The sequence below is a fragment of the Myotis lucifugus genome, unplaced genomic scaffold (genome assembly GCF_000147115.1).
Source record: "Myotis lucifugus unplaced genomic scaffold, Myoluc2.0 scaffold_160, whole genome shotgun sequence".
NCBI lineage: Eukaryota > Metazoa > Chordata > Mammalia > Chiroptera > Vespertilionidae > Myotis > Myotis lucifugus.
Window position 1 is genome coordinate 1,792,649 of NW_005871208.1, and position 25,237 is coordinate 1,817,885.

General features: G+C 49.1%; 3 protein-coding genes across 6 annotated transcripts; 2 read left to right on the plus strand and 1 right to left on the minus strand.

The window, feature by feature from the left end:
• Window positions 1-1,065: 1,065 nt before the first annotated feature.
• PFDN5 (prefoldin subunit 5) lies at window positions 1,066-4,715 on the plus strand. Its single transcript, XM_006095729.1, has 6 exons — window positions 1,066-1,259; window positions 1,441-1,543; window positions 1,826-1,857; window positions 2,766-2,840; window positions 3,165-3,270; window positions 4,529-4,715. Exons 1-6 carry the CDS (start codon window positions 1,116-1,118, stop codon window positions 4,600-4,602), a joined length of 534 nt encoding a protein of 177 aa, XP_006095791.1. The 5' UTR covers window positions 1,066-1,115; the 3' UTR covers window positions 4,603-4,715.
• Window positions 4,716-4,898: 183 nt separating this feature from the next.
• CUNH12orf10 (chromosome unknown C12orf10 homolog) lies at window positions 4,899-12,151 on the plus strand. Of its 4 annotated transcripts, none has more exons than XM_023759685.1 (7): window positions 4,916-5,188; window positions 5,348-5,460; window positions 9,303-9,462; window positions 11,163-11,312; window positions 11,389-11,511; window positions 11,753-11,808; window positions 11,931-12,151. In XM_023759685.1, exons 1-7 carry the CDS (start codon window positions 4,976-4,978, stop codon window positions 12,127-12,129), a joined length of 1,014 nt encoding a protein of 337 aa, XP_023615453.1. In that variant the 5' UTR covers window positions 4,916-4,975; the 3' UTR covers window positions 12,130-12,151. The 4 variants fall into 4 exon arrangements, with proteins under 4 accessions (XP_006095795.1, XP_023615453.1, XP_006095794.1 ...); XM_006095732.3 differs by having other exon boundaries at window positions 4,918-5,188; window positions 11,401-11,511; window positions 11,627-11,808; XM_006095731.3 differs by having other exon boundaries at window positions 4,927-5,188; window positions 11,627-11,808.
• A 291-nt stretch (window positions 12,152-12,442) lies between these two features.
• Window positions 12,443-22,741, minus strand: AAAS (aladin WD repeat nucleoporin). Its single transcript, XM_014461778.2, has 17 exons — window positions 22,619-22,741; window positions 22,101-22,318; window positions 21,337-21,464; window positions 19,096-19,151; window positions 18,685-18,776; window positions 18,472-18,518; window positions 18,114-18,212; window positions 17,675-17,818; window positions 15,004-15,124; window positions 14,296-14,420; window positions 14,045-14,105; window positions 13,815-13,905; window positions 13,346-13,439; window positions 13,195-13,262; window positions 12,982-13,063; window positions 12,786-12,879; window positions 12,443-12,694 (listed from the first exon to the last, which is right to left on the minus strand). The coding sequence occupies exons 2-17, from the start codon at window positions 22,221-22,223 to the stop codon at window positions 12,470-12,472; spliced, it is 1,650 nt and encodes a 549-aa protein (XP_014317264.1). The 5' UTR covers window positions 22,224-22,318; window positions 22,619-22,741; the 3' UTR covers window positions 12,443-12,469.
• Window positions 22,742-25,237: the final 2,496 nt, after the last annotated feature.

Sequence of the window (25,237 nt, forward strand, 5' to 3'; positions counted from 1 at the left end):
CCCCCTCCCACTATGTGTTACTATAAATAGAACAGCTGGCAGGAGTGCATCTGAGAGCATTGGGAAGAAAGGCAAAACCATAGGACAAGACGGGGCCTGGCTTGGCCTCAGCAGAAAAAGCTAAAAGAGAGGGGCATCAAGGTGCCCTAAGTGGGGACAGAGTTGTTAAGGGTAGAGATAGACCCATTGAGAATCTTGACCAGATACCATCACATCTGTCCTGTTTTTGCCGTCAGGTATCCTGGGAGTGACACCAGCTTTAATGCCTCACTTCCCCTGCCCCCTCCTAAGTGAAGGTTAAAGGCTGATGTTTTCTCCCCACATATAGCTGTTACACTTGTCAGTGTGCTTTGGTAGCAGGTTCTGTAGGGTTCTGCTGCTTATATATAGTTTTCTCTCCCCAATTAGATTGCTGATTTCCTCAGAAACACATATCTTACACGTTCATGTATCCCTCACATCTAACACATGGTATAACTTATATATTGATTAATAAACTTATGCTGACCCGGCCAGTGTAGCTTAGTGGTTGAGCACCAACCTGTGAGCCAGGAGGTCACAGTTATGTTGGATTTCCAGTCAGGGCACATGCCCAGGTTGGGGGCTCTTTCCCATAGGGGGTGTGCAGGAGAGATCGATTATTTCTCTCATCATTGATGTTTCTGTCTCTCCCTCTCTTTCTGAAATAAATAAAAATATATTAAAATAATAAACAAACGTGGGCTGTACTTGGTTGACAACGTGCCTCCTCACTGTCCTCTCTACCACCAGACTCTCTTCTGCTTAATTTTTCCAAAGCACCACTTTCCTAATGCTATCCCCCCTCCACCAGAGAACTTCTCAGGCTTCCTGGCTAATCGGTCACTAGGTCTATACCACACACGTGGAGTCGCATACATTTGTAATGTTATAGTTATGGCCTCACTATTTTAAAGATTTTTAAGCTCCTGGAAGCAGCAGTCGTGTCCGCTACAACTTTACTACGCTAGACGTGCTATGTTTTATGAAAGGCACGCGCCCTGCCTTTACTAGGAGGCGTGACTCAGTGGCGCCCCTCCCCAGGCGGAGGACCATAGAGATGTCCGGGGCAGCGAGGCCTCCTGGCAGCCATCGAGATGCGCAGAGGACGGCTAGAGCGTCGCTCGGAAGCCGCTCTCAGCTTTTCAGTCCTAGTCCTCCTTCCCAACATGGCGCAGTCGGTGAACATCACCGAGCTGAATCTCCCGCAGCTGGAAATGCTCAAGAACCAGCTGGACCAGGTGGGGACGGGCCCCCGAGACACCCCTTCCCGCCTCACATCCCTTCTGCCCACGCGAACGCCCTCGCCCCCTCCCCACTCCCCCCGTTTGGGAAGCTTCCCTTCCCCTGCGAAACCCTCGCCCCTTCTCGGGCGGTGCTCCTCTCCCTCCAGCCCCACTGACTCTTTCTTGCGCCCTGTAGGAAGTGGAGTTCTTGTCCACGTCCATTGCCCAGCTCAAGGTGGTGCAGACCAAGTACGTGGAAGCCAAGGACTGTCTGAACGTGCTGAACAAGAGCAATGAGGGTATGGGGGGAGCGCGCGGAGGCAGCAGGGGGATGTGGTGCGCGGCTTCTGGTCCCGCCTCCTAAACCAGACTTCCTTACCGGAGACGAGAGAACGGTCCGTTACTCATTCTGTACCTCTCGTGAGCCTTTTGCATGTTGCCCACCTAGAATTGAAATGGACAGGACAGTGCGCCTGTTGCCCCGTTGCCGTTCTTCTCATGCTCTCTGCGCTGGGCCCTTTAACGTCTTAACGTTGGAGCGGACAACCTTCCCCAGGTGTTTGTCTTAATTGCTTTCACAGGGAAAGAATTACTTGTCCCACTGACGAGTTCTGTATCCTTTCCAGAGGAACCATCCAGCCCTCCTCTTCTCTCCTGTACCCCTCCCTCCCCCTCCAAAAAGGGTGGGGGTAGTTTTGATGACTCCAGAGGGCCCCATGATTCTGAGAGCTCTTACTAGACACACTGCCTAGCTCTCCTATCTGTATCCTGGGGCCAACATCTAGCTATTGTCTTGTAAGCACCGAAGAGTATATGTAACTGAGGTGTGACTGTTCCCCTTTTTTGTTTGAATATATGATCTAATATAAAGATAAAACGTGGTTTACATTTTTACTAATTACTTAGAACACATAAGCAATAGAAGAATAGGATATAGAAACAAGGGGGTTGACTCTGTTTATTCTCAGTTTCAGTTTAATTGCGGCTCTTATTCCTAAACTGTGGTTACTACGAAACCTGGGTGTGTCTCCCTGTTGAGTGTTTTACTTGAATGATCAAGTTGTGACAACAGGACACCTGTAAACTGTCGTCTGAGAACTGACAGGCTGAGAGAGGAACACTGAAATAATCGTGTACCAGGGGTTACCTAAATAATGAACATTAAATCCATCAGGAGTTAGCTAGTTTGTGGTTGGGGTGTTGAGGGGAAGCGGGGCTGGCTTCTCACTTTCACTTTCTACAGCCCTAAGAACATGTTGTATCTAGTCTTTCTGGAGGGGCTAACTGCTTAAAGGGTGGCGATGGCTTCAGGGCAGACAGTGTCTCAGTGTGTGTCTGTCATTCTCTCCTTAAGGAACCAACTTCTCTGTCTCCACATGTGGAGGAGTGTACAGGTATAATTCTAAAGCCCCCAGATTATTCAGTCCCTGCGCCTTGTAGCTTTTTAGGAAAGAGGGTCTTCGGCTGACAAGGAATCATGGCTCATGCTGGGCTAGTTTTCCCTTAACTGTTGCTTCTCAGATGTATGTCCCTGGGAAGCTCCATGATGTAGAACACGTGCTCATCGATGTGGGAACTGGCTACTATGTAGAGAAGGTGAGTGGAAGGAACCACGTACATGCCCCTCTGAGCAAGGAAAGGAAGTTTAGGGGAGGATTTAGAGACAGCATGGGGTGACCTCTTTTTTTTTTTTAGGGAGTGGGGGGGGGAGTGAGAGAGAGGAGCATTGATGTGAGAGAGACACATCGATAGGGTGCCTCCCCACACACCCCAACTGGGGCAGGGGATCGAACCCTGCAACACAGATACATGCCCTTGACCGAGAATTGAACCTGTGACCCTTCATTGTGCAGGCCGATGCTCTAACCACTGAAACACTGGCCAATCCTCTTAGCCCCTCATTCACCTCTGACCTTTTAGACAGCTGAGGATGCCAAGGACTTCTTCAAGAGGAAAATAGACTTTCTCACCAAGCAAATGGAGAAAATCCAGCCAGCCCTTCAAGAGAAGCATGTCATGAAACAGGGTAAGCTTGGCCTGAGGCACCTCTTCATCCTTTGTACCTCCATGATAAAGAACATGGATTGCAGTGTGAACCATGGGGATGTCCCCTTTGCTGGATTAAAACCATGTCTTTCTCTTTTGTGTCTTGTGTTATTCTCTAGATTCAGTATATTACATACCCACTATTTGTAGATTCCTGGGTTGGGTGTTTGAGAAATTTAGAGGAAAGAAATCATGTCTGTGTTCTTAATGGGGATTGAATGGGGAAAAAGATACATGTAAATGAACACACAGGAAAGAAATAGCCCTAAGTACTAGCAATTGCAGCCCTGGCTATACATTAGAATCACCAAGGGAGTTTGAAAAGAAAGCCTGGGTCAATGCTCAACCACTGAGCTACACCAGCCGGCTCAGTGATTAAGCATTGACCTATGAACCAGGAGATCAGGATTCAGTTGCCAGTCAGGGCACATGCCCGGGTTGCGGACTTGATCCCCAGTGTGGGGCATGCAGGAGGCGGCCAATCAGTGACTCTCAATGACGTTTCTGTCTCTCTCTCCCTCCCTTCCTCTCTGAAATCAATAAAAATGTTTAAAAAAAAGAGAAAAAAAAGAAAGAAAGCAAGCCTGGGGCCCCCTCCAAACAAACTACTAGTAAATCAAGCTGGGTAGTGGTGGGGGCTAGGGGTGGGCAAGGATTCCAGGGTTCGGTATTTTTTTTTAATGCCCCAGAGCCCAGGTGATGGTAGTCAAATGGTGAGGCATGGGTCTCGTAAAATGCCCCAGGTGATTATGTAACACAGGATTGAGAACCACTATTCTAAAGGTAAAAATAGCCCTGCCGCTGTAGCTCAGTGGTTGAGCATCGACCTATGAACCAGGAGGTCTCGATCCCTGGTAGTGGGTGTGCAGGAGGCAGCCGATGGGTCTCTCTCATCATGTATGTTTCTATCTCTCCTTCCCTCCCTCTGAAATCAATAAAAACATATATAAAAAATAAAACTACACATTAAAAAAATAATAAAGGCAAAAGTATTTTCACGTTATAATTTTTGGTTATGTCTGACTCAATATTGTATGTTGTTCATTTTTATATCCCAATGGTTGTCATATTTACTGATACATTGTAGATTCCAAATTTTGCGGTAGTGGATCACTGTGTTAAGTTGTATTAACTATAGTTGGTGTCTGCCACTCCTTAAATTTCCCTGTCACTTTCTCTTAACTCTGGGTTCTTCCCTTCAGCTCCTGACCAGGGTCTGACTGTTTTTTCCCCCACAGCTGTCATGGAGATGATGAGCCAGAAGATTCAGCAGCTCACAGCCCTGGGGGCAACTCAGGCTGCCAAGGCCTGAGATCCTGTTTCAGAAACCAGGCAGAGGGACCCTACTTCAAGGGCCTGGGACTTTGTGGTGGGGGAGAGAAGGGTTTTGTGTTTAATGCCAATAAATGTTCCAGCTGGGCAGAATGTTGGTCTATTCTTGCATCAGTACGGGACTGGTGAAGAGATGGGAGGGAGGGGTCGAGAGTGTGCCCCTCCCAGAGCCTGATGCAGGGCTTATCTTGGAGGCTCCGTCTGACACCCGGAGGAGCGGGAAGGCCTTTGCGGAGTAGCGGCCCCGCTGGGCGGGGCCTGGGGCCGTGGGAAAGGCTGACAGGCGGAAGTGGGGCTGCGCGGGCACTTCCTTTTCCGGCTCGGCGCTCCCGCCTTTGCACCGGAGGAGCTGTATGGGCTGCCGCTTCCTGCGGGGACTCCTACCTTTGTTGTTGCCGCCGCCCCTCCGTGTCCGGCACCGCATGCACAGCCTGGAGAGCGTGCAGCCCTCCAAACGACCCCGCTGCAGCCTCATGGCACCGCCCCGAATAGGAACGCACAACGGCACCTTCCACTGCGATGAAGCCCTGGCGTGCGCATTGCTGCGCCTCCTGCCGGAGTACCAGGTACGGTGCGCCTGGGCCGCCCGCGTGCCTTCCCTGGGTCCCTGTGGTACCTGGGGCGGCCCGAGCCCCCCTCCTACCCTTCCGACCCCCCTAAAACCTAGCAGTAACCCCCTACCCGCGCGACTCCTGGCAGCTCCTCACCTCCGGTGCCCCCTACAGGATGCAGAGATTGTGAGGACCCGGGACCCCGAAAAACTGGCTTCTTGCGACGTCGTGGTAGATGTGGGTGGCGAGTACGACCCTCAGAGACACCGATATGACCATCACCAGAGGTGGGTTCCCAGATACCTTTTCTTCACTTCAGCTTGATTCAGTGCCCCAATTCAGCCAGCCACTGCAGGGGCTGTGTCGAGTCCCGTGCCACTGCGGCCTTCCATCCTTCCGGCTCTCCCCCTGCCTACCTGGCCGTGGACCTCCGAGTCTAACCTGCCCAGGCCTCCCTTGGCTCCTAGTCAGTCCTCAGGCCCCTCCCAGCTCACCTCCTCTGGCTGTCGGACTTTTTTCCCACCAGTACTGTTTTCTCCCCAGTTAATATCCCAGCTGGGACTAACCCATTCATGTGCCCTTGCTGCCCCACTTCTCACTGTTGGGCCCACCTGATTGTGGTGGTTGGTGACAGTTCACATATGTGTGGTCTTCTACTTCATTCCAATCCTTTTCCCCTCTCCTCAAGCCCCTATCTCATCAAACTCCTGTTTCCCACTCGTAAACATCCTCAGCTCCCTCCTTCCAGTGCAGCATCACTGTTCCCTTCTGTTTGTCCCCTTTCCAATCTATTACTTTCTCCTCTTGGACTTCCCACCAGTTTCTACTTTTTGCCAATAACTTAGAACTCTATTTAGGCATCTGTCATCTTGAAAATAGAAATACTAGTAGATACAAAATCCTCTCTCTTGTACACCACACTGTTTAAAGTGATTATGATTAAGTGTACATATTCATAAATGATGTTAGGAGGAAACCCTCCAGTATTTACAGCCTAAACTGTCATTCTTCAAAAGAAGAGCTGACCCTGGCTCCATATCCCTTCCAAATCATGTCATTCATTCAGCTGGTTCTCTCCCAGTCTCTCTCCACTGGAAATGCTCATGAAAAGGCCACCGATGACTTCCAACAGCAGCTCAGGTTACTGGCTGAGAATCTCACCTTAACGCACTTCTTGGTGGGACTTGACATTATTGACTGTTACTTCCTTTTTTCTAACGATTTGACATACTTTCTATAAAACATTATGCAGGCCCTAGCTGGTTTTGCTCAGTGGAGAGAGCGTCAGCCTGCAGACAGAAGGCCCCCTGTTCAGTTCTGGTCAAGGGCACATACCTCGGTTGCAGGCTCCTCCCCGGCCCCAGCCCTGGTCTGGGCTCCTGCAGGAGGCAACCAATCAATGTGTTTCTCTCATATTGATATTTCTCTCTGTCTTTCCCTCTCTCTTCCACTCTCTCTAAAAATCAATGGAAAGCAACCAGTTTGGCTCAGTGAATTGAGCATTGGCCTGCAGACTGAAAGTGAAAGGCCCTCGGTTCGATTCCTGTCAAGGGGGGTTGTGGGCTCAGTCCCCAGTAGGGGGGCGTGCAGGAAGCAGCTGATCAGTGAATCTCTCTCATAATTGATATTTCTCTCTCTCTCCGTTCCTCTCTGAAATTAACAAAAATATTAAAAATAAATAAATAAAATAAAAATAAAAAATAGCCCAGCCAGCAGCATGGCTGAGTGGTTGAGTGTCGACCTATGAACCAGGAGGTCACAGTTTGATTCCCAGTCAGGACACAAGCCCAGGTTGTGGGCTCGATCTCCAGTGGAGAGTGTACAGGAGGCAGCCATTCAGTGACTCTCATCATTGATGTTTCTATCTCTCTCTCCCTCTCCCTTCCTCTCTGAAATCAATAAAAATATTTTTAAAAATAAATAGCAATGGGAAACTATCCTTGGGTGAGGATTTAAAAAGAAATTTTTTTAATTATGCAGTATTTGACACATAAAATAATGTATTTAACATTTCTGGCCCTAGCCAGTTTGGCTCAGTGGATAGAGCATCGGCCTGAAGACTGAAGAGTCCCGGGTTCAATTCCTGGTCAGGGCACATGCCCGGGTTGCAGGCTGATCCCCATTAGAGGGCATGCAGGAGGCAGCCAATCAATGATTCTCTCTCATCATTGATGTTTCAATCTCTCTCCCTCTCCCTTCCTCTCTGAAATCAATTTAAAAAATATTTTAAAAAAACATTTCTGGAATATAAAACATAAAGTGAACACCCATGAACTAATCTCCCAACCCAAGAATTTGAACACTATCATTACCTTTGAATCTGTACCTGTGTGCTTCTTCCCTATCCCATCCCCCACCTCCTTCAAAAGTAAACAATATCCTGAATTTTGTGTTCATCATACCCTTGTGTATAGTTTAGCACATATGTCTGTTTCCATCATCAATTTATTTAGTTTTACTTATTTTGTTTTTTGTTTGTTTTTGTTGTCACCCGAGGATATTTTTTCCATTGATCTTCAAAGAGAGTGGAAGGGGGGAGGGGGCGAGAGAGAAACATTGATTGGTTGTCTCGGGGCACAGGGATCGAACCTACAACCCAGGGATTTGCCTTTGACCCCCTTGACCAGGAATAGAACCTGTGACCCTTCTGTGCATAGGCCTACGCTCAAACCACTTAACACACCAGCCAGGGCAGTTTTCCTTCTTTTTGAACTTCACCTGGGAGGGTTATTGTTATTAGTCTTTTTTAATTTTTTAATATGTGTGGGGTTTTTAAATTAATTTTTAGAGAGAGAGGAAGATGGATAGAAACATCGATGCATGAAACATCAATTAGCTACTTTCTGCATGCCCCCTACTGGGTGGGGATCGAGCCCCCAACCTGAGCATGTGCCCTGACCAGGAATCTGAGACCTCTTGGGTCATGGGTTGATGCTCAATCACTGAGCACACTGGCTGGGTTGTTATTAGTCTTTATACCATATATATATAGTTAATTCTCACATGAGGATATTTTTTCCATTACTTTTCAGAGAGAGTGGAAGGGAGGGAGAGAAAGAAACACTGATGTGAGGTACACTGACTGGTTGCCTCCCACATGTGTTCCAGCCCAGGGCAGGGAGCAAACCCACAACCCAGGTACGTGCCCTTGACCAGGAATCAAGCCTGCAACCTTTCAGTGCATGGGCCAGAGCTCTAACCACTGAGCACCACTGGCCATGGCTATACCTTATATGTATTTTATTAAAATGTTTTGTATTTACTCAGTATTTAATAAAAATCATTAAAACAAACAAACAAAAAAAGAGCTCCCTGGGTGATTCTAATTAGTGTTTACAAATTATAGCTATGGTTTCTACTTCCCTAATAACTTTTCCCTATTCTCTGTTCCACTGCTACTCAAATTCCTGCTTTCCTCACTTACCCGGACCACTGCAGGTAATCTTGCATCTATTCTCCATGCTGGCTGGCACAATGCTCTTTCTAACATGCTCTTGACTACTTAGTGTCTCTCAGTGGCTCCCATTACATACAAATAGAAGTCCAAACTCCAGAGAATGGCATGCAAGCCCTACCATGATGTGGCCCCTGCTTGCCCTTCCACCTTTTCTTACCACTCACCTCTCACACCCAAGCTCCTTTCTTGCAATTCCATGAAGAGACCTCTTAGCCATGTACATGTTTTCTTACCCTTTATCTGGTGTACACCCCGTAAATTCGTTGCTCAGGTATGACCTGAAAGCTCTCTAAATCCACCCCCACACACACACACACACACTTCCTTGCTTATAACATAGCTACAGCATTCGCTTGGTTGTTTGTGTGTCTGTCTGCCTTTAGCAGGTAAACTTGAAGACAGGGACATGGTCTGTTTTTTTATCCCCAATGTCTAAACACAAAGTCTGGCACGTTGTAAGCATTGAGTTTACCATTGTCGAATGCATGCACAGACTTTAAGCTGCGGTCTGTGGACCCCTAAGGAAAAGCCAAAGCCTCTCCAGCTGGGCTCTCCCTTTCCAGCTCCTGCAGTATTCCCCAGCCCCCCTACCCCACATTGTGCCCCCACATGCACATACACAGGGTTAACTGGGGCAGCTCTGCCTCAGCCCCACCTCCCTGTGCTCCTCAGGTCTTTCACAGAGACCATGAGCTCCCTGTCCCCTGGGAAGCCATGGCAGACCAAGCTGAGCAGTGCGGGACTCATCTATCTGCACTTCGGGCACAAGCTGCTGGCCCAGTTGCTGGGCACTAGCGAAGAGGACAGCATGGTGGGCACCCTCTATGACAAGGTGGGGACCTGAGGACAGATGCCCCACGTGCATCTCCACCAGGCCAGTTGGGAGTGGCACTCACGTAGCCCTTAGGACGGGACCTCACATCAGGGTTCCAGCCCATAGCCAGCCCACTACTGTCTCCCTCAGTCAGGCTCATCTCACAAGGGCATGCGGTGGTGGTGAGAAGTAACATGTGGAGAAGAGCTTTGAAAACCATAAAGCAGTTTCCAGTCTTTTTCTTGACCTGACATACATAAGAAATGACTGTTCAACAACTTGGCAATAGAGGAGGCTGCTGACGTTTGGAAGCATATGGCTCAGGTTCTGGCTGCCTGGAAGGGGAGAGGAGCCTATCAGGCACCACTGTAATTCACTAGAGGCACATGAGTTGGGAAGGGTCTGATTATGAAAATACCTTCAGGTTCCACCAGCGTCTCCTGAAAGCGGTTCAGCAGATTCCTGCTGTTGAGGAAGGAACAGGGCTAGCGGCCCTGGTGTGCTGTGGGATCAGTGATTCCGAGGACACCTACTAGACCAGGGGTGGGCAAACTTTTTGACTTGAGGGCCACAATGGGTTCTTAAACTGGACCGGAGGGCCGGAACAAAAGCATGGATGGAGTGTTTGTGTGAACTAATATAAATTCAAAGTAAACATCATTACATAAAAGGGTACGGTCTTTTTTTTTTTTTTTAGTTTTATTCATTTCATAGTTTGCCCACGGCTGTACTAGACCCTACTCCTGTGAAGTTCACAAGTCAAACTTCAGATTCAGCCAGCTCTGTTTTTTGCAGACAGACTGTTCACTTCTCTGACTCAGCCTACCTGCCCCTATGGCACAGCATTAATATGAGCCAAAAAAGTAAGAAAATATATGAATGGTTAAATTGGAGACTGGAATGCTAAGGTTGTAGACTGCCTGGGCTAGTTTTTCCTTCTGCTGAGGGGTTTCTAAGCAATGGAACTATTACACCCAAGTTTTAACTGATTATCAGGTTGGGGTCCAGACTGAGAGGTGCTGGGCATAGAGGAGTTTCTTCTTTGGCTCTCCCTGAGAATACTTTTTTTACATACCACACGTGTCGACATGCAAGCCTATTTTGTAGGGCAGTTTTGCCTTAAACACTGATATCCCATATCGTTTCTGCCCCCAGACTCTTGAAGCATTGTCCTACCATTTCTTAAGGCTCAGGAGACGCAGCAGCTGCTGATGCCACGCAGCCCGTGGGTTTCTCTGGGACCACACCCCAGCGCTGTGTCTAGTCCAGCACCTGTCCTCTCCCAACTGACTCGTGTGCTTGGCCAGGCCCTCCTGGGCCTCACTGAACAGGTCACTGAGTAGCCTACTCAGCCCCCCTGAGATTTACCCTCCCTCAGCCACAGGGGTCCACTCCCACAGGGCCCCTCCTGGAACTCCAGATCTTTGTTCAGGATTCAGCAGCCTCCTCCCCACACATGCTGCCTCAGCTAGGGCCTGTGTGATAGAATGAGCACTGGATTAGAAATCAGGTGATCCAAATTCCAGCACTATTGGCTCTGACCTTAAGCAAGCTACTGGACACCCCAATTCCCTTTCCGCATCCAGTTGTTGGGAGATTCTCACAGGCTCATTGCATTGAGATTAAATAAGAGAGAGTATGCACATAACTTTGAAACCTGTAAAACTTTACCATGCAAGTGGTAGGTACCCTTAAGAGCATTTCTGCTGCTGCCTTAGATGTATGAGAACTTCGTGGAGGAGGTGGATGCAGTGGACAATGGGATCTCCCAGTGGGAGGGAGAGCCTCGATATGCGCTGACCACTACACTGAGTGCCCGGGTGGCCCGGCTCAATCCCACCTGGAACCAGCCCAACCAAGACACTGAGGTAAGGGGGGCCCAGGGGAAGAAAATGAGGCATGTAAGACCTCAGGGGAGGAAATGAGAGTGTCTGTGATTCCCAGGCTGGGTTCAAGCGTGCAATGGATCTGGTGCGGGAGGAGTTTCTGCAGAGACTAGACTTCTACCAGCACAGCTGGATGCCAGCCCGGGCCCTGGTGGAAGAGGCCCTGACCCAGCGATTACAGGTACAGGCGTGAGAGGAGGCATTGTGGCTCAGGCATTAGTGACTACTGGTGGGCTGCTGGTCAACAGAGGCTCCTCCTACCCTGAACCTCCAGCCACGCCCCACTTCCCTTTCAGGTGGACCCAAGCGGGGAGATAATAGAACTGGCAAAAGGTGGTTGCCCCTGGAAAGAGCATCTTTATCACCTGGAATCTGGGCTGTCACCCCCAGTAACCATCGCCTTTGTTATCTACACTGACCAGGCTGGACAGTGGCGGGTACAGTGTGTGCCCAAGGAGCTCCATTCATTCCAGAGCAGGTGAGGCCCTGTTGCAGCCCTATAGAGGAGTCCACTAGTCTTGGCCTCTGTTCTGCTCCCCGTCTCAGTTCCTCAAGGCCTCCATTTGCTCTCACCAACTTGCTCTTTCTGCTCACTTGTAGGCTGCCCCTGCCAGAGTCATGGCGGGGTCTTCGGGATGAGGCTCTGGACCAGGTCAGTGGAATTCCTGGCTGCATCTTTGTCCATGCCAGCGGCTTCATTGGTGGGCACCGCACCCGAGAGGGTGCCTTGAGTATGGCCCGTGCCACCTTGGCCCAGCGCCCAGCACTTATATCTCCCTCACATCCCCTCATCCAATAAAATTTCTTCTATCTCATACTGACCAAGTCTTTGCCACATTACCAACCTGCACCATCCTGGGAACTTGCTGGAATTTGGGGAAAGTGAAACATCTATTACATGCCAGAGCCTATGCTAGACCTTCAGGACTTTTGGTATTTTCTCAGCTTTTCTTTCATAATCATTTGAAAACCATCTAGTTCCTAAGGTTAAATAACTTGACAAACTCATAAGAAGTGGCTAAAAGTGACAGAACCAAAATCTTAACCCAAAGTCTATGCCTTTTTCTTCTTCACTATACCCCAATGCAATTCCCTTGCAAAGAGTCTCATAATTGAGTGGGAAACAGAAATTTTTATTATTAGAAATGGGGGTGAGGGGAGTGCGGCCGAGCAGGTGGTGGCCCTGGGAGAGAGTCCCAAGGAGCAGAGATTGGGGATGTCTCAGTGAAGAGGGGCAGTTCATGAATAGAAGCTCCACCCCCAGCTGGGGGCTCTTGGGTTCGGCCAAGCACCGGGCTAAAATGTGGAAACTGGGCGTTGACAAAGAACATAGGGATGTGGGCAATTCGGCCTGTGGACCAGCACTGCAGAAAGGGAAAGAGAAGTCTTATCGGGCTGGGCCAAAGGAGGCGTATGGCAGAGCCACACAGCAGCCAAGGCTCTCAGCTCCTCCACCTCACCCCGGAAACCCCAGCAGGCCCCTTTGCTGAAGGAAGGATGGAAAGTGATGCTCTGGGCCTGGGCTCCTGGCTCTCCCTGGATAATGCCACTAGGCTCTCCCTGGATAATGCCACTAGGGGAAGAAGAAACAATAAGCAGGCAACTGGAGGCAGAGGTGGGATGTGGGTTCAGAGGGAAGGCCAGCACTTACCAAGGAAGTAGCTCGAACACAGGGCTGTTTCGAGTTCGAAAAAGGAGGATGACTGGCTTACCATCCTGGACCTGGGGGTTTCCTGTAAGAAATGGATGCAGGAAGGAACCTAGAGGCTGAATCGCAGGGCAGGGGCAAAGAACTGCAGCCAGGCATGGACACTCTGGTAAGGTGGCTGGGGCCTGAGCATAGTCCTTCCTCCCCACCTCTTACCTTTCATGAGCACAGCCAGACGCTCCCCACTGGGGTCCCAGACCATGGAGTGAGCCTCTCCCCCAAGTCTATGGGTCAGAACAGTAGGTTGGGAGGGCTCAGCACGGTCTCCCACATTCCACTGCCTCTCCCCTTCACCCACTCAGCTCACCTTTCCTCTCCATGTGGTGTCTGTACTGTTGTCTCAGACAGATCTGCCACAATCGTTGCTGATTTTGCACCTCCAACACGCCCCTTTCCCTCACCTGTAGATAAGGGCAGAGGCTCTTAAGTACAGTGGGGCCTTGACTTACGAGTGTCCTGACTAACGAGTTTTTTGAGATACCAGCTTTCTCTCCTCCGATTTTTTGCATTGAGTTGATAGAGTAATTTGAGTTAACGAGCTCCTTAACGAGCTCGGTCTTGGAACGAATTAAACTCATAAGTCAAGGCCCCACTGTACAAGAAACGGGCATCTGACTTGTCCCCTGCCTCCTCTCCATCACAGGCATCAACACCTCTCGCCCCCCAAGCTGCTTTCCTTCCCCTTATCCTTCAGAGTAGCATATTCCAGAGGGTTCCTGCCTCCCTCTGACTACCCCAGAGATGGTCTGCACCCTGAAGTGTTTCCCCTAACTCACCACAACGTTCTGGGAATGATAAGGAGTAAATCAGTGGTTCCCCCAATACAGTGAACAGCAGCCGATTTCCATCTGGGCTCCAGCAGCCTGTCTGGGATCAGGAAGCAAAAGGCAGGGGAAGGGTGGTCCACAGGGGAAGGTACTGGTAAGAGGAAGAGAAGTAGAGGAGGTGGGGAGACAAGCTTGGGGAATCAGGGGCCCCACTCCTCCCCAGCTTCTTTGAAACTCACCTGACATCGCCCTGATAGAGTAGGCCACCTCTCACAAGTCCACATCTGGGCCTCCCAGACTCTGCGCCAGAGAGAAGCAAATCACAGCTTAGGACCTCTGGGTTCCAAAATTTAAACTTCACTCCCTCTGTCAGTCCCGGGGTCAGGTCAAAGAACAGGAATGAGGACAGAAGGTCCTTCCTGCTGGAAGTTCCAGGAGCCAAGTGCCTTTCTCCAGGTCATTCTTGCTCTCCTTCTGTCCTCCCACTCACCGAAAGACAGCTGAAGGAGTGGAAGCCAGGACTTTGCTGCCATCTGGGGACCAGAGCAGGTTGGTAACGCCACCTCCCCGAAACCAGGGAAGGGGAACACAGGTCTCTGTTGAGACATCCCATACCTAGGAGAGTGGGGTCAAGAGAGTAGACAGGAAACTCAAGCACCCCTATCATCTCACAGGGGCTCCCCTCTTTAAGGTACAAAGTACCAGAAAGGAAGGGAGCAGGAAAGGGGCTGTTAAAACAGAAGGAAATATGCCCTAGCCAGTTTGCTCACTGGTTAGAGCGTTGGCCTATAGCCTGAAGAGTCACGGGTCGATTCTGGTCAAGGGCACAAGGACACATACTGCAGTTGCAGGCTCGATCCCCAGCCCTGATCGGGGCGATGTGTCTCTCTCACATCGATGTTTCTCTGCCTCCCCTGCCCCCCACCCCCCTTCCACTCCAATAGAGAAAACATCCTCAGGTGAGGATTAACAAAAAAAACAGGAGGAAAAATAGGTTTTATGTTTACAATTATAGCAGGCAGAATGTTAAATCTGAGAGTCTGGATGATGCAGCTCCTTCCCTAGGTAAGTTTAAGACTGAATGGACAACTATCCCTCTCCTTCCTAAAGGATATTTTCCACCACTAGGCAAAGAGGGCTCTTTCCTCAACCTGAGGAGTGGCTGCAATGACCAAAAGAAGGGTGGGGACCAACCTACCAAGATAGCGGCATCCACAGGTGAAGCTGAGAGGAGCCGCCCCCCACTGGGGGCCCAGGCCAAGCTGGTGACAGGTGTGTGCCCAGGGTGAGAGAGCACTTGGGCACAGCCAGAAGAGGGTCTGCCAGAGGAAACAGGGTATGAAGTCAGAAGACAACAAGAAAGCCCCATGATTTCATTTCCTTGCCTCCTCCTGATAAAATTTCCAAAGCCCAGTGGCCCCTCGGAGGTAAAATCCAGGTTGGAGAAAATGAATAAGGATTGTGCAAGTTAAAGAAAAAAATAAGGAAAGGCAATGTCACCACCAGTAGGTCCATAGAGGAAAGTGGGTAAAGGGGAGTAAGCTTTCACTAGAGTCCTCAAGGAGAAATAAAACTTTCTGACCAGCAAAGCTAGAATTGGTAAGCTGGGGCGATGTCATGCTCCACCAGAGAAGACAGCCCTCTTCCCAAAGGACCATCTTGCCGGGGGCCTGCGATAAATTCTTCTCTTGCCAGAACCATCTGCCACTCCCCAGAACTCGTCCTGTGCTGCAAAACCTGTGTTTTTGCCTTTTCTTATAAGAACCAGTCTCCTGCCCTAACCGATTTGGCTCAGTGGATAGAGTGGCGGACTGAAGGGTCCCAGGTTTGATTCCGGTCGACGTTTCGGGCTCGATCCCCAGTAGGGAGTGTGCAGGAGGCAGCCAATCAATGATTCTCCTCATCACTGATGTTTCTCTCTCTCTCCCTCTTCCCTCCTCTCTGAAATCAATAAAAATATCTATTTTTTAAATCGGCCTCCCTCCTCTGCTCCTGCTTTGTTTTCTGCTTGCCATAAAGATGCTGCCTAGGGGTTGGCCTCCAACACTAGGCTAGGAACTACTTGAGGGCACCACTGTGTCTTAGCTTTGCATCTCCAGAGCCACATATTTGGCCTGACAGGTACAGGCCACTGCCTGAATTAGTGCCACCCTCTTACTTTTCCACTTACCTAGAACCACTTTTAGCTCCAATGAGGTCTTAGGCCACTGATCTACAACTTATGCTTTACCATTACAGTAAATCATAGTTACCTTTCCAGTTCATAGAGACCTATCTTATTCTTTTCAGTAGCTCCCCTGTATTCTACTGAACAAATAACCATAATTTATTTAGGCATGCCTCCACAAATGGACATTTCAGTTTTGCGGCAGCTTTTTCCTTTATGCTTTTTACTGATTTTTAGAGAGGAAGGGAGAGGGAGAGAGAGAGAAACATAAATAATGAGCCCTGGCTGCTTTGCCTAAGTGGATAGAGCGTTGGCCTGTGGACTGAAGGGTCCAGAGTTCGATTCCAGTCAAGGCATATACCTCAGTTGTAGGCTCCCGGCCCTGGTTGGGTGTGTGTATGGGAGGCAACCAATTGATGTGTCTCTCTCACATTGGTGTTTCTCTCTGTCTCTCCCTCTCCCTTCCACTCTCTCTAAGAAAAGAAAAAAAAAAATGGAAAAAATGTCTGCAGGTAAGGATTAATAAAATAAATAAATAAATAAATAAATAATGAGAACGAATCATTGATCGGCTGCCTCCTGCATGCCCCACACTGGGGATCGAGCCCTCCACCCAGGTATGTGCCCTGACCAGGAATGGAACTGTGACCTCCTGGTTCATAGGTCAACGCTCAACCACTGAGCTAAACCGGTTGAGCAGTTTCTTAGTTTTGACAAATGTAACATGGAAATATATTTAAAATGGGGAAATTGCATGAAGGATATATCAAAACTCTCCACTATCTTTGCTAAAATCTAAAATCATCACCCTAGCTGGTTTGGCTCAATGGATAGCGCATTGGCTGGTGGACTGAAGAGATCAATGATTCCCTCTCATCATTGATGTTTCTATCTCCCTCTCCCTTCCTCTCTGAAATCAATTTTTAAAAAATAAATAAAATAAAATTATACCAAAATAAAGTTTATTAAAAGTAAAAATTTTATCAGAAGGATTTCCTAATTTGTCTATGATCTGAATTAAATAGCATGGAGATGATCTTTTCTTTGACAGTTAGATAAAACTCTCATAAAACCATGTCAGCCTGGCATCTTTTTAGTGGTAGAGCTCATCCCTTTTAATTTCTTCAACAATCCATTCAGTAGTTTATATTTTGCTAGAAAAGCGAACATTTCCTTTAGATTTTCAAATCTCTTAGTCTAAACATGTATATAATATTCTTTAATAACTCTATTTTCTTCCATAGCTATGGTTATCTCTCCATTCCCATTCTAAAAATAGCATATGTACTTTGATTTTCTTTTACCTCAACAAGGCTGACTAAAAGGTTTTTTTCTTTATTCATAATTTAAACAACCAGTTTCTGGTTTTAAATTAGTTAATTCTGGGGGTTATTTTTCATTGGTTTCAATTTATATCCATATTAACTCCCTTCCCACCTTCCTTTAAATCTGTATCTGACAGTCTTCTAAAAGAGACAGCCTTTCCACTCCTTAATTCATAGATACACACTTCCCAGAATCCCAGAAGCCCCTACTTCTGTCCCTTTCTCTAGATTAAAGTGTTTAGCACCTCCACCTTGACCTTAGGTCTACTTCTCCCGTGGGAACTGCTGTGAGGACAAAGAACTTCTCCTTTGAGACCTCCTCACTACACCTAGCAGGGCCACAGCCTTTAGGCCACGGTAGACAGAGTGGGACTCACCTGGTAGACAAGGAGGTGGGGTCCAGGGTCCAGATGAGAATGCAGGTCTGGCAGGCCACAGCCAGGACAGAGGCACTAAGGGGCTTCCAGGCCAGAGCTGCCACATTTCGCTGCAGCCGGTGCTTCAGAGAGGGGACTATAGTGCTGGGAAGAAGGGGTTGGAGACTGAGTCAAAACAGGAACACTAAGGCTCAGAGGAACTGAGTACAGTTGAGAGGCAAATCTAGAGAAGAAAGCTCACTACCCAGGGCCGGGGTATTGTGGGACAGGATAAGATAAAGGTTATATCTGGATAGAGGACACATCCAGTTCTAGAAGGAGCCCTGTGGACCAGGCCCAGGAACTGCAGGACTCCCCTGGGACCGAGGCGGGAGAGGGAAGTGGAGACTAAACCATGGAGACTGAAGAGTCAGAGCTTGCCCAGAAGGCCCCCACATACCTGTTAACGTTATACACACGGATCGAATCATCTAGCAGGGCCACCGCAAACTTGTTGGTGTGGGGGTGCCATGCAAAGACCCGCAAGCAGCAGCTGGACCTGGGGCAGGAATGAGCATGAAGAGTCCAAATCTATACCTATCCTGACCCCACCCCAGAAGCTTAGATTCCTGTTCATATAAGGACATTATTGTTTTCTACTTTTTCTTTTATTTTTGGGGGAGGAAGAAGGAGTGAGAATGTGGGAGGCAGTCAGGAAAGGGGTGGGAGGAATCTGTGCATAGACTTCCCTCTCCCCAAAAGAAGCTGCAAGTTTCAGGACTTCCTTCCTACCAAAGCCTCAGAGCTGGTACACTCACCAGTTTGTGACTTGGGCAAATTCAGCAATCAGATCCTCACTCCTGAGCTGTAAGAGCAAATCGGGTCAAGGATGCACTGGGACAAAAGGAGCTTATCCCCATAATGTTCCCCCTGGACCACGCCCCCTTCTGCAGGTTTCCCACCCACCCCACCCTTAAGGAAATGGAGAGGGGGATGGGAGTGGGAAGGGCCAGGGGAGCAGCTAAACTTACAGACAGGTGTGGGAACAGGGACCCATGGAGGGAGGAGGCCCATCGACAGAGTGCCAGGGCCCAACTGGACGCAGTCTTCACCCACTCAAATACTGTGGGGTTGAGGAAACAGCTCTGATTAAACCATTCACAGGGCTCTAACTGGGGACTCTCTTAGGTGAGGGATGAGCACTCCCCAGGTCCTTCTACCAAATAAGTGTTTCTGGACACCTCATTCTGGACACCCACTCTGGGATATGTGGGGTAGGTAGAGGGGAGGAGTAAAGATGGCAGCAGTGTAGACAACTGGCCAGGGAAAACAGGGCTAAAGGGAAAGGGGCTGGGCCAACAGGTACCAGGATGCGTTAGGGAGAATATGAAGGGGTGATGCCAATAGCAAAACTAGAGAGGGCTGGAGGGAGAAATACTTACCCTCCTCCTCCGAGTTAGCAATTTCATTCAGCACCCCAAATAGGCCCATATCACGCCTGATGAGAAGAGGAAGCTGTGAGTCAGAGTACTCTGATCTCTTCAGTCTACCTTCTACAAATGTCATTCATTCACTCAATAAACATGTTTACAAATAAGAGAATTCACATTTGAGTGGCAACTATGTGCCATGCACTTGATATATTGTTCTTTCATTTAATTATCACACTAAAATGATCATTCTGCACATTTTACCAATTAAGCGACTAAGGCTCCGATGTCTTTCAGGGCCTTGTGAGCCAGTCAAGGAATAAAGACTAGCCCTATGTCAGTGAATGGAAAGCCATGGAAGGATTACTAAGCAGAGGCATTTTAGAAAGATCAGTCTGGCTGCAGATTAGAGGGCGTGTTTGGCAGACAAGTGAACACCCAGGTGTGGAGCATCAATTGCAAGTCCAGCCCAGGACACCAACATCTAAGGGACATCAGGAAGAGAAGCAGCAGCTGGAGAGGCAGAAAGTGAGAAAGGGCCCAGGACTGAATAACTTTCAGACAATGAACTGATATTTAACTTCACTCACATACAAAGAGACATGCAAATTAAATCATACTGTAATACCAAATATTGAAGTTTTTTTGTTTTAATATATTTTTATTGATCTCAGAGAGGAAGAGAGAGGGAGAGATAGAAACATCAATGATGAGAGAGAATCATTGATCGGCTGCCTCAGTGATGGCGAACCTATGACACGCGTGTCAGAGGTGACATGTGAACTCATTTTTTTGGTTGACATGTGAACTCATTTTTTTCTTTGTTAAATGGCATTTAAATATATAAAATAAATATCAAAAATATAAATCTTTGTTTTACTATGGTTGCAAATATCAAAAAATTTCTATATGTGTCACGGCACCAGAGTTAAGTTAGGGTTTTTCAAAATGCTGACACGCCGAGCTCAAAAGGTTCGCCATCACTGGGCTGCCTCCTACACGAACCCTAGTGGGGATTGAGTCCACAACCCGGACATGTGCTCTTGACCAGAATCAAAGCCGGGACCCTTCAGTCCACAGGCCAATGCTCTATTCACTAAGCCAAACCAGCTAGGGCCCAAATACTAAAGTTTGACAGCACTCTCGTACACTGCTGGTAGGACTATAAATATAAACAATTTCTTTTCTTTTCTTTGATTAATATTTTTTCTTTTTTTAAAATAGATTTTTATTGATTTCAGAGAGGAAGGGAGGAGAGGGAGATAGAAACATAGATGATGACAGCGAATCATGGATCAGCTGCCTCCTGCATGCCCCACACTAGGGATCAAGCCTGCAACCCTGGCACGTGCCCTGACTGGGAACTGAACCTGGGACCCTTCAGTAAACAGGCCAACACTCTATCCACTGAGCCAAACAGGCTAGGCCAGAGGATATTTTTTCCATTGATTTTTTTTTTTTTTTTTTTTTTTTTTTAGAGAATGGAAAGGAGGGAGAGAGAGAAGAGAAACATCGATGCAAGAGGCACACCAACTGGTTGTCTCCCACACACGCGCCCCGGTGCCCGGACTAGGGCTGGGGCTCAAGCTTGCAACCTGCAACCGAGGTACATACCCTTGACCGGAATCGAACCTCGCCCCAGGCTGACTCTCTAACCACTGAGCAAACCCGGCTAGGGCTACGTATGCACAATTTTAAAGGAGGACTATTTGACAACAGCACATGAAATTACAAATGAACATACCCTTTGAAACCAGCTACTTCATTTGTAGGAATTCACTCTACAAATGACAATGATAGTAGCTAACTCTTGAGGGGATTCATATGGGCCAGGCATTGTTCTCTAAGTGTTTTACATCTACTAACTCATTTAATCAGCACTACAACCTTATGAGACAGGTGCCATTTTACAGATGAAGCAACTGAGGGGCAGAGTGAATAAGTAATTTGCCCAAAGGGCACACAGCTAAAAGTGGCACAGCCAGGAAATTAATCCAGGCAGTATGGCTCCACTCCTACATGTGCAAAATGAATGACCTAGGTACCAGATCATTCGCTGCGACCTTAGAGCCAACCTTGCTGAGTAGGGAGCAGGTTCACATAATCAAACCAGAAAGCAAGGCAAGTCATTGGAGCTGAAATGGAAAAACTGTTGCACAGCCTTGAGTTCTACAATGAGGATTGAGAGCCTAGCAGCGGAGGCAGAGGGGTGGTGACCTCATCATCTCCAGGAGACCCTTTGCCACGTCTCACCAAATATTGATGCATCTCTTCCACACTTGCTCCCGATGATGGATGAAAGCAGCTCTTGTGCCATGGTCCAGCCTCCCAGGGTTCTTCAGGGGGTCCTTAGACAGGTTTAGGACAGGAAAATTGATCCACTATAACCCAGAAATGAGAGGTTGGCAATGAGTCCGTCTCTTTCTGCTGAACTCCCTGCCGTCTCCGAACCATGGCTGGACTAAGGGTAAGAGGCTCCAGAAACCCATTTCCCATTTCCACAAATACAACACTTGAAAAACCGGAAAACAGCTCTTAGCTCTTATCTGTAAAACTACAATACAAGTTCACGGGGTTGTTGTGATTATTAAATCTTATAATATTTGTGAACACCTAACTCAGAGCCGCCTCCTTACAGAGTAAACGCTCAATAAGTGTCCTTTTTTCCTTCCTTTTCCTTCCCAGGAACACCACGGGGAAAAACAAAACTCTCCAAGTTGTGCTTTCCCAGTTCTCCCAGACACTGATCCCAACTTCTCAGGACTTCTCCTGCACCCTCACATCCTCTGCACTCTCTCTAGGCCTGCCCCCCGGCTTCTCAGCACCCCTCATCCTCCATTCCCAGCCCTAAAATACATCCTGCGCTTCTATCCTTCTCCAGCCCGGACCAGGCAGCGTCCAGTGCGCCAATGTGGGGACTGCAACCCCAACCCCGCCCCCGCCGCACAGCCTCGGGTCCCCGGTTCTCCCCTACTCCGCCCCAAGCCTGTGGGTCCCTCCCTCCCCGCCCCGGCCACCTGGCCCCGGAAGTCGGGAGGAGGGTTCTCATAGCTGTTGCCTGTCACCAGCTCGTTATTGTGCTCGTATAGGGTGACCTGGCCCCTAGGCGGAGGCGGAGGGAACAACGCGAGGGAGCACATCTTGCCGCTCCTGCAGACGTCCGGAAGCGGCAAACTCGCGGACGCAGCGGCTCTCTCTGTTCCCGGGCTAGATTCGGATGCGTACGGGTAGCCGCCTGGGACAAACAGCGAAGTGAAGCTCAACGGAAGTGAAGAGAATAACGCAGAAGAAGGACGCTTGCGCAGTCGGGGTAGCGGGGGTGGGTGGGGGAATAGACTTCTAGCGCTTCCTCGCGCGCCGCCTGGCGGCTGGAGGGAAAACGGCGCGGACACGTCCGCAGGGCCAACCCCTAGTTGGGAGGTTTTTGTTTTTTTCCTGTGGGGCTGCTGTTTTTCCCAGTTCCGAATTCCCAAATACAGTTCCCCACTCTCTCAGCGCTTGGAAAGCCCCAATTAAGCCACGTTCAGGAAAGTACCTCATTTAACCCTCCCAGGACTGTGAATCGCACCGAGGAAAACAGAGACGGTCACATGGGCTGGAAAGCCTCCAGGAGAAGAAAAGTCATTGAGAGCGAGTAGTGCGGCCGCCAGAACCTAGGGCCCACAGGGCTAGGCGTCCTGGAAGGAAAAGGGGGAACAGTTGGAAAACTAACATTTCCTGAGCATTTATTATAAGCGCTTGTATAATCTTTACAACAATTGTCCCCATGAGAACCAGACACTGAGAAATTTGACCTAAAAATATCACAACCAGGCATTCTAACTTCAGAATAAAAGTGAAATTGATCTTATTCCATCTAACTCCAAGGAGTCTAATGCAGAATGGGGGCTCCTCAGCTTACAGCCACATGACCTTGGGAAAAATCATTGAATTCTTTAAGCCTCCGCTTCCTCACTTGCAGAATGTCCTCATTATTTCATGTGGTTGTTTCCCATTCAAAATAATAGAAATGAAGCCATTTAATAAATTATAAACTGCTAAACAGATATCAGAGATCCTTAGCCATAACTGTCATGGACTAGACGACTTAGGCATTGGTTCATTCATTTAACAAATGTTAATGAGCAAATTCCAAAGACCATACTCTGGGGACAGAGAAATTTTTTAAAAATATATTTTTATTGATATAGAGAAAGGGAGAGGGAGAGAGACATAGAAACATCAATGATGAGAGAGAATTGATCGGCTGCCTCCAGCACAACCCCTACTGGGGATTGAGCCTGTAACCCGGGCATGTGCCCTTGACCAGAATCGAACCCAGAACTTTTCAGTCCTCAGGCTGATGCTCTGTCCACTGAGCCAAACCAGCTAGGGCGAGACAGAGAAATTTTTGAGTCACAGTCCTCACTCCCAAGAACTACTCATCTTGCTCTAGCCGGTTTGGCTCAGTGGATGCAGTGAACCTTCCTAATGCTGCGACCCTTTAATACACTTCCTCATGTTGTGGTGACCCCTAACCATAAAATTATTTTCATTGCTACTTCATAACTGCAATTTTTCTACTGTTATGAATCGTAATGTAAATATCTGATATGCAGGATGTATTTTCATTGTTCGCGACCCACAGGTTGAGAACCGCTGGAGAGCATTGGCTTGCGAACTGAAGGGTCCCAGGTTCAATTCCGGTCAAGGGCACATGCCTGTCAAGGGCCCATGCCCTGGTTGTGGGTTGGCTCCCCAGAGGGGGGCGTGCAGGGGGCAGCAGCGGGTAGGTGATTCTCTTTCATCATTGATGCTTCTATCTCTCCTTCTCTCTTCTTTGAAATCAATAAAAAATATATATATTTAAAAAAAAACACTGCTCATCTCATGGGAGGCTCTAGTGTGCATTATAGTTCAGCATTCTTAGCTTCTGTGTCTGCTGCTCCTTTCTACCAAGAGTTATTCCCAGGTCAGAAAATAAGGACTCTAGAATGTTAATGGCCATAGGACTCACCTGAGGATCTTGCTAAAATGCAGATTCTGAGTGGACCTCTGAAGCTAAATTTCCAAAAAAGCTCCCAGGTGATACTGCACAGAACGATTTTTGCTAGATCCGCTCCCTGTAGCCTGGGAAGTCACAGAAGGCTTCAAGAGCATAATGTAAAAACCCTGTGGGGAGCTAGTTGGGAAAGCTCTCCTTGGGCAGGGGAAGCAGGACCGGTTTGCAGGTAGGAGTCTGTGACGCTGACAGATTAGTGGAAAGCGCTGAGAACCCACCGCAAAGATTTTGTTTTGCCTCAGGCGTGACACCATCCAACCAGAAGATACCCCCAAGAAATGACTGTGGCCTCGGCCTGCAACTCCCACCTCCCTTTGACGAAGCCTGATTTCCACCAACAGGTTGCGCTGTCATTATTGGGTGGGTGCTTGCCTCTCAACCCGTCATGGGCACTGGAAGGAGGAACTGTGCTTTGTGCATTCACCTCCCGCCACCGCCTTCCCCATACTCCTTGTTTAATGTTCGCTGAACGGTTTTCACAACTTGCAGATTCCAGGGAGACGGAAGCCCAGGCCTCGCGCGCTCCCCACGAACCTCACCAGGGGGCGCGACGGCCCCGGCGACACAGCGCCTGTGACCCAGCGCCCCCGGCGCAGGGAGAGCTTAGCGGGAGGTCTCCGCCCACCCCCAGCGACCCGGGCGGGAAACCGAGGCAGCGCCCGAGACTTCTGACAGGGGCCCCCCACTTGGGGAGGCATCGCCGGAGCCTGGGTGCCTGGAGCGCGGCCCGCCGCCCCTTCCCGGCGACCCGGCCGGGGCCGGTAACCAGGCGCACATGGCCCGCCCAGCCCTGTTTGTCCTGGCGGCGCGCCGCCGCTGTTTGAGGCGGTTTTTATCTCCCAGAAACCAGCAAAACCCCAAGCGGAGTCTAGGGAAGATGAAAGGGGCCGAGGGGCCGGGGAGGGGAGGACCGCGGGGCTGCGGCGGGCTGGAGCTGGCACCGGGCAGGCGGAGGCCGGGAGACGAGCGGGCCAGGCCCTGGGGGGGTCTCGGGCGGGCGGGAGCGTGAGTTGAGGGTCAATTACGCTCCTCTCTCGCGAGTCTGCCTTCCTTTGTGCTTGCCTCTACCCTTTTCTCTCTATCTGCAACCGGGGCCTCGCCTTGTTCTTACCC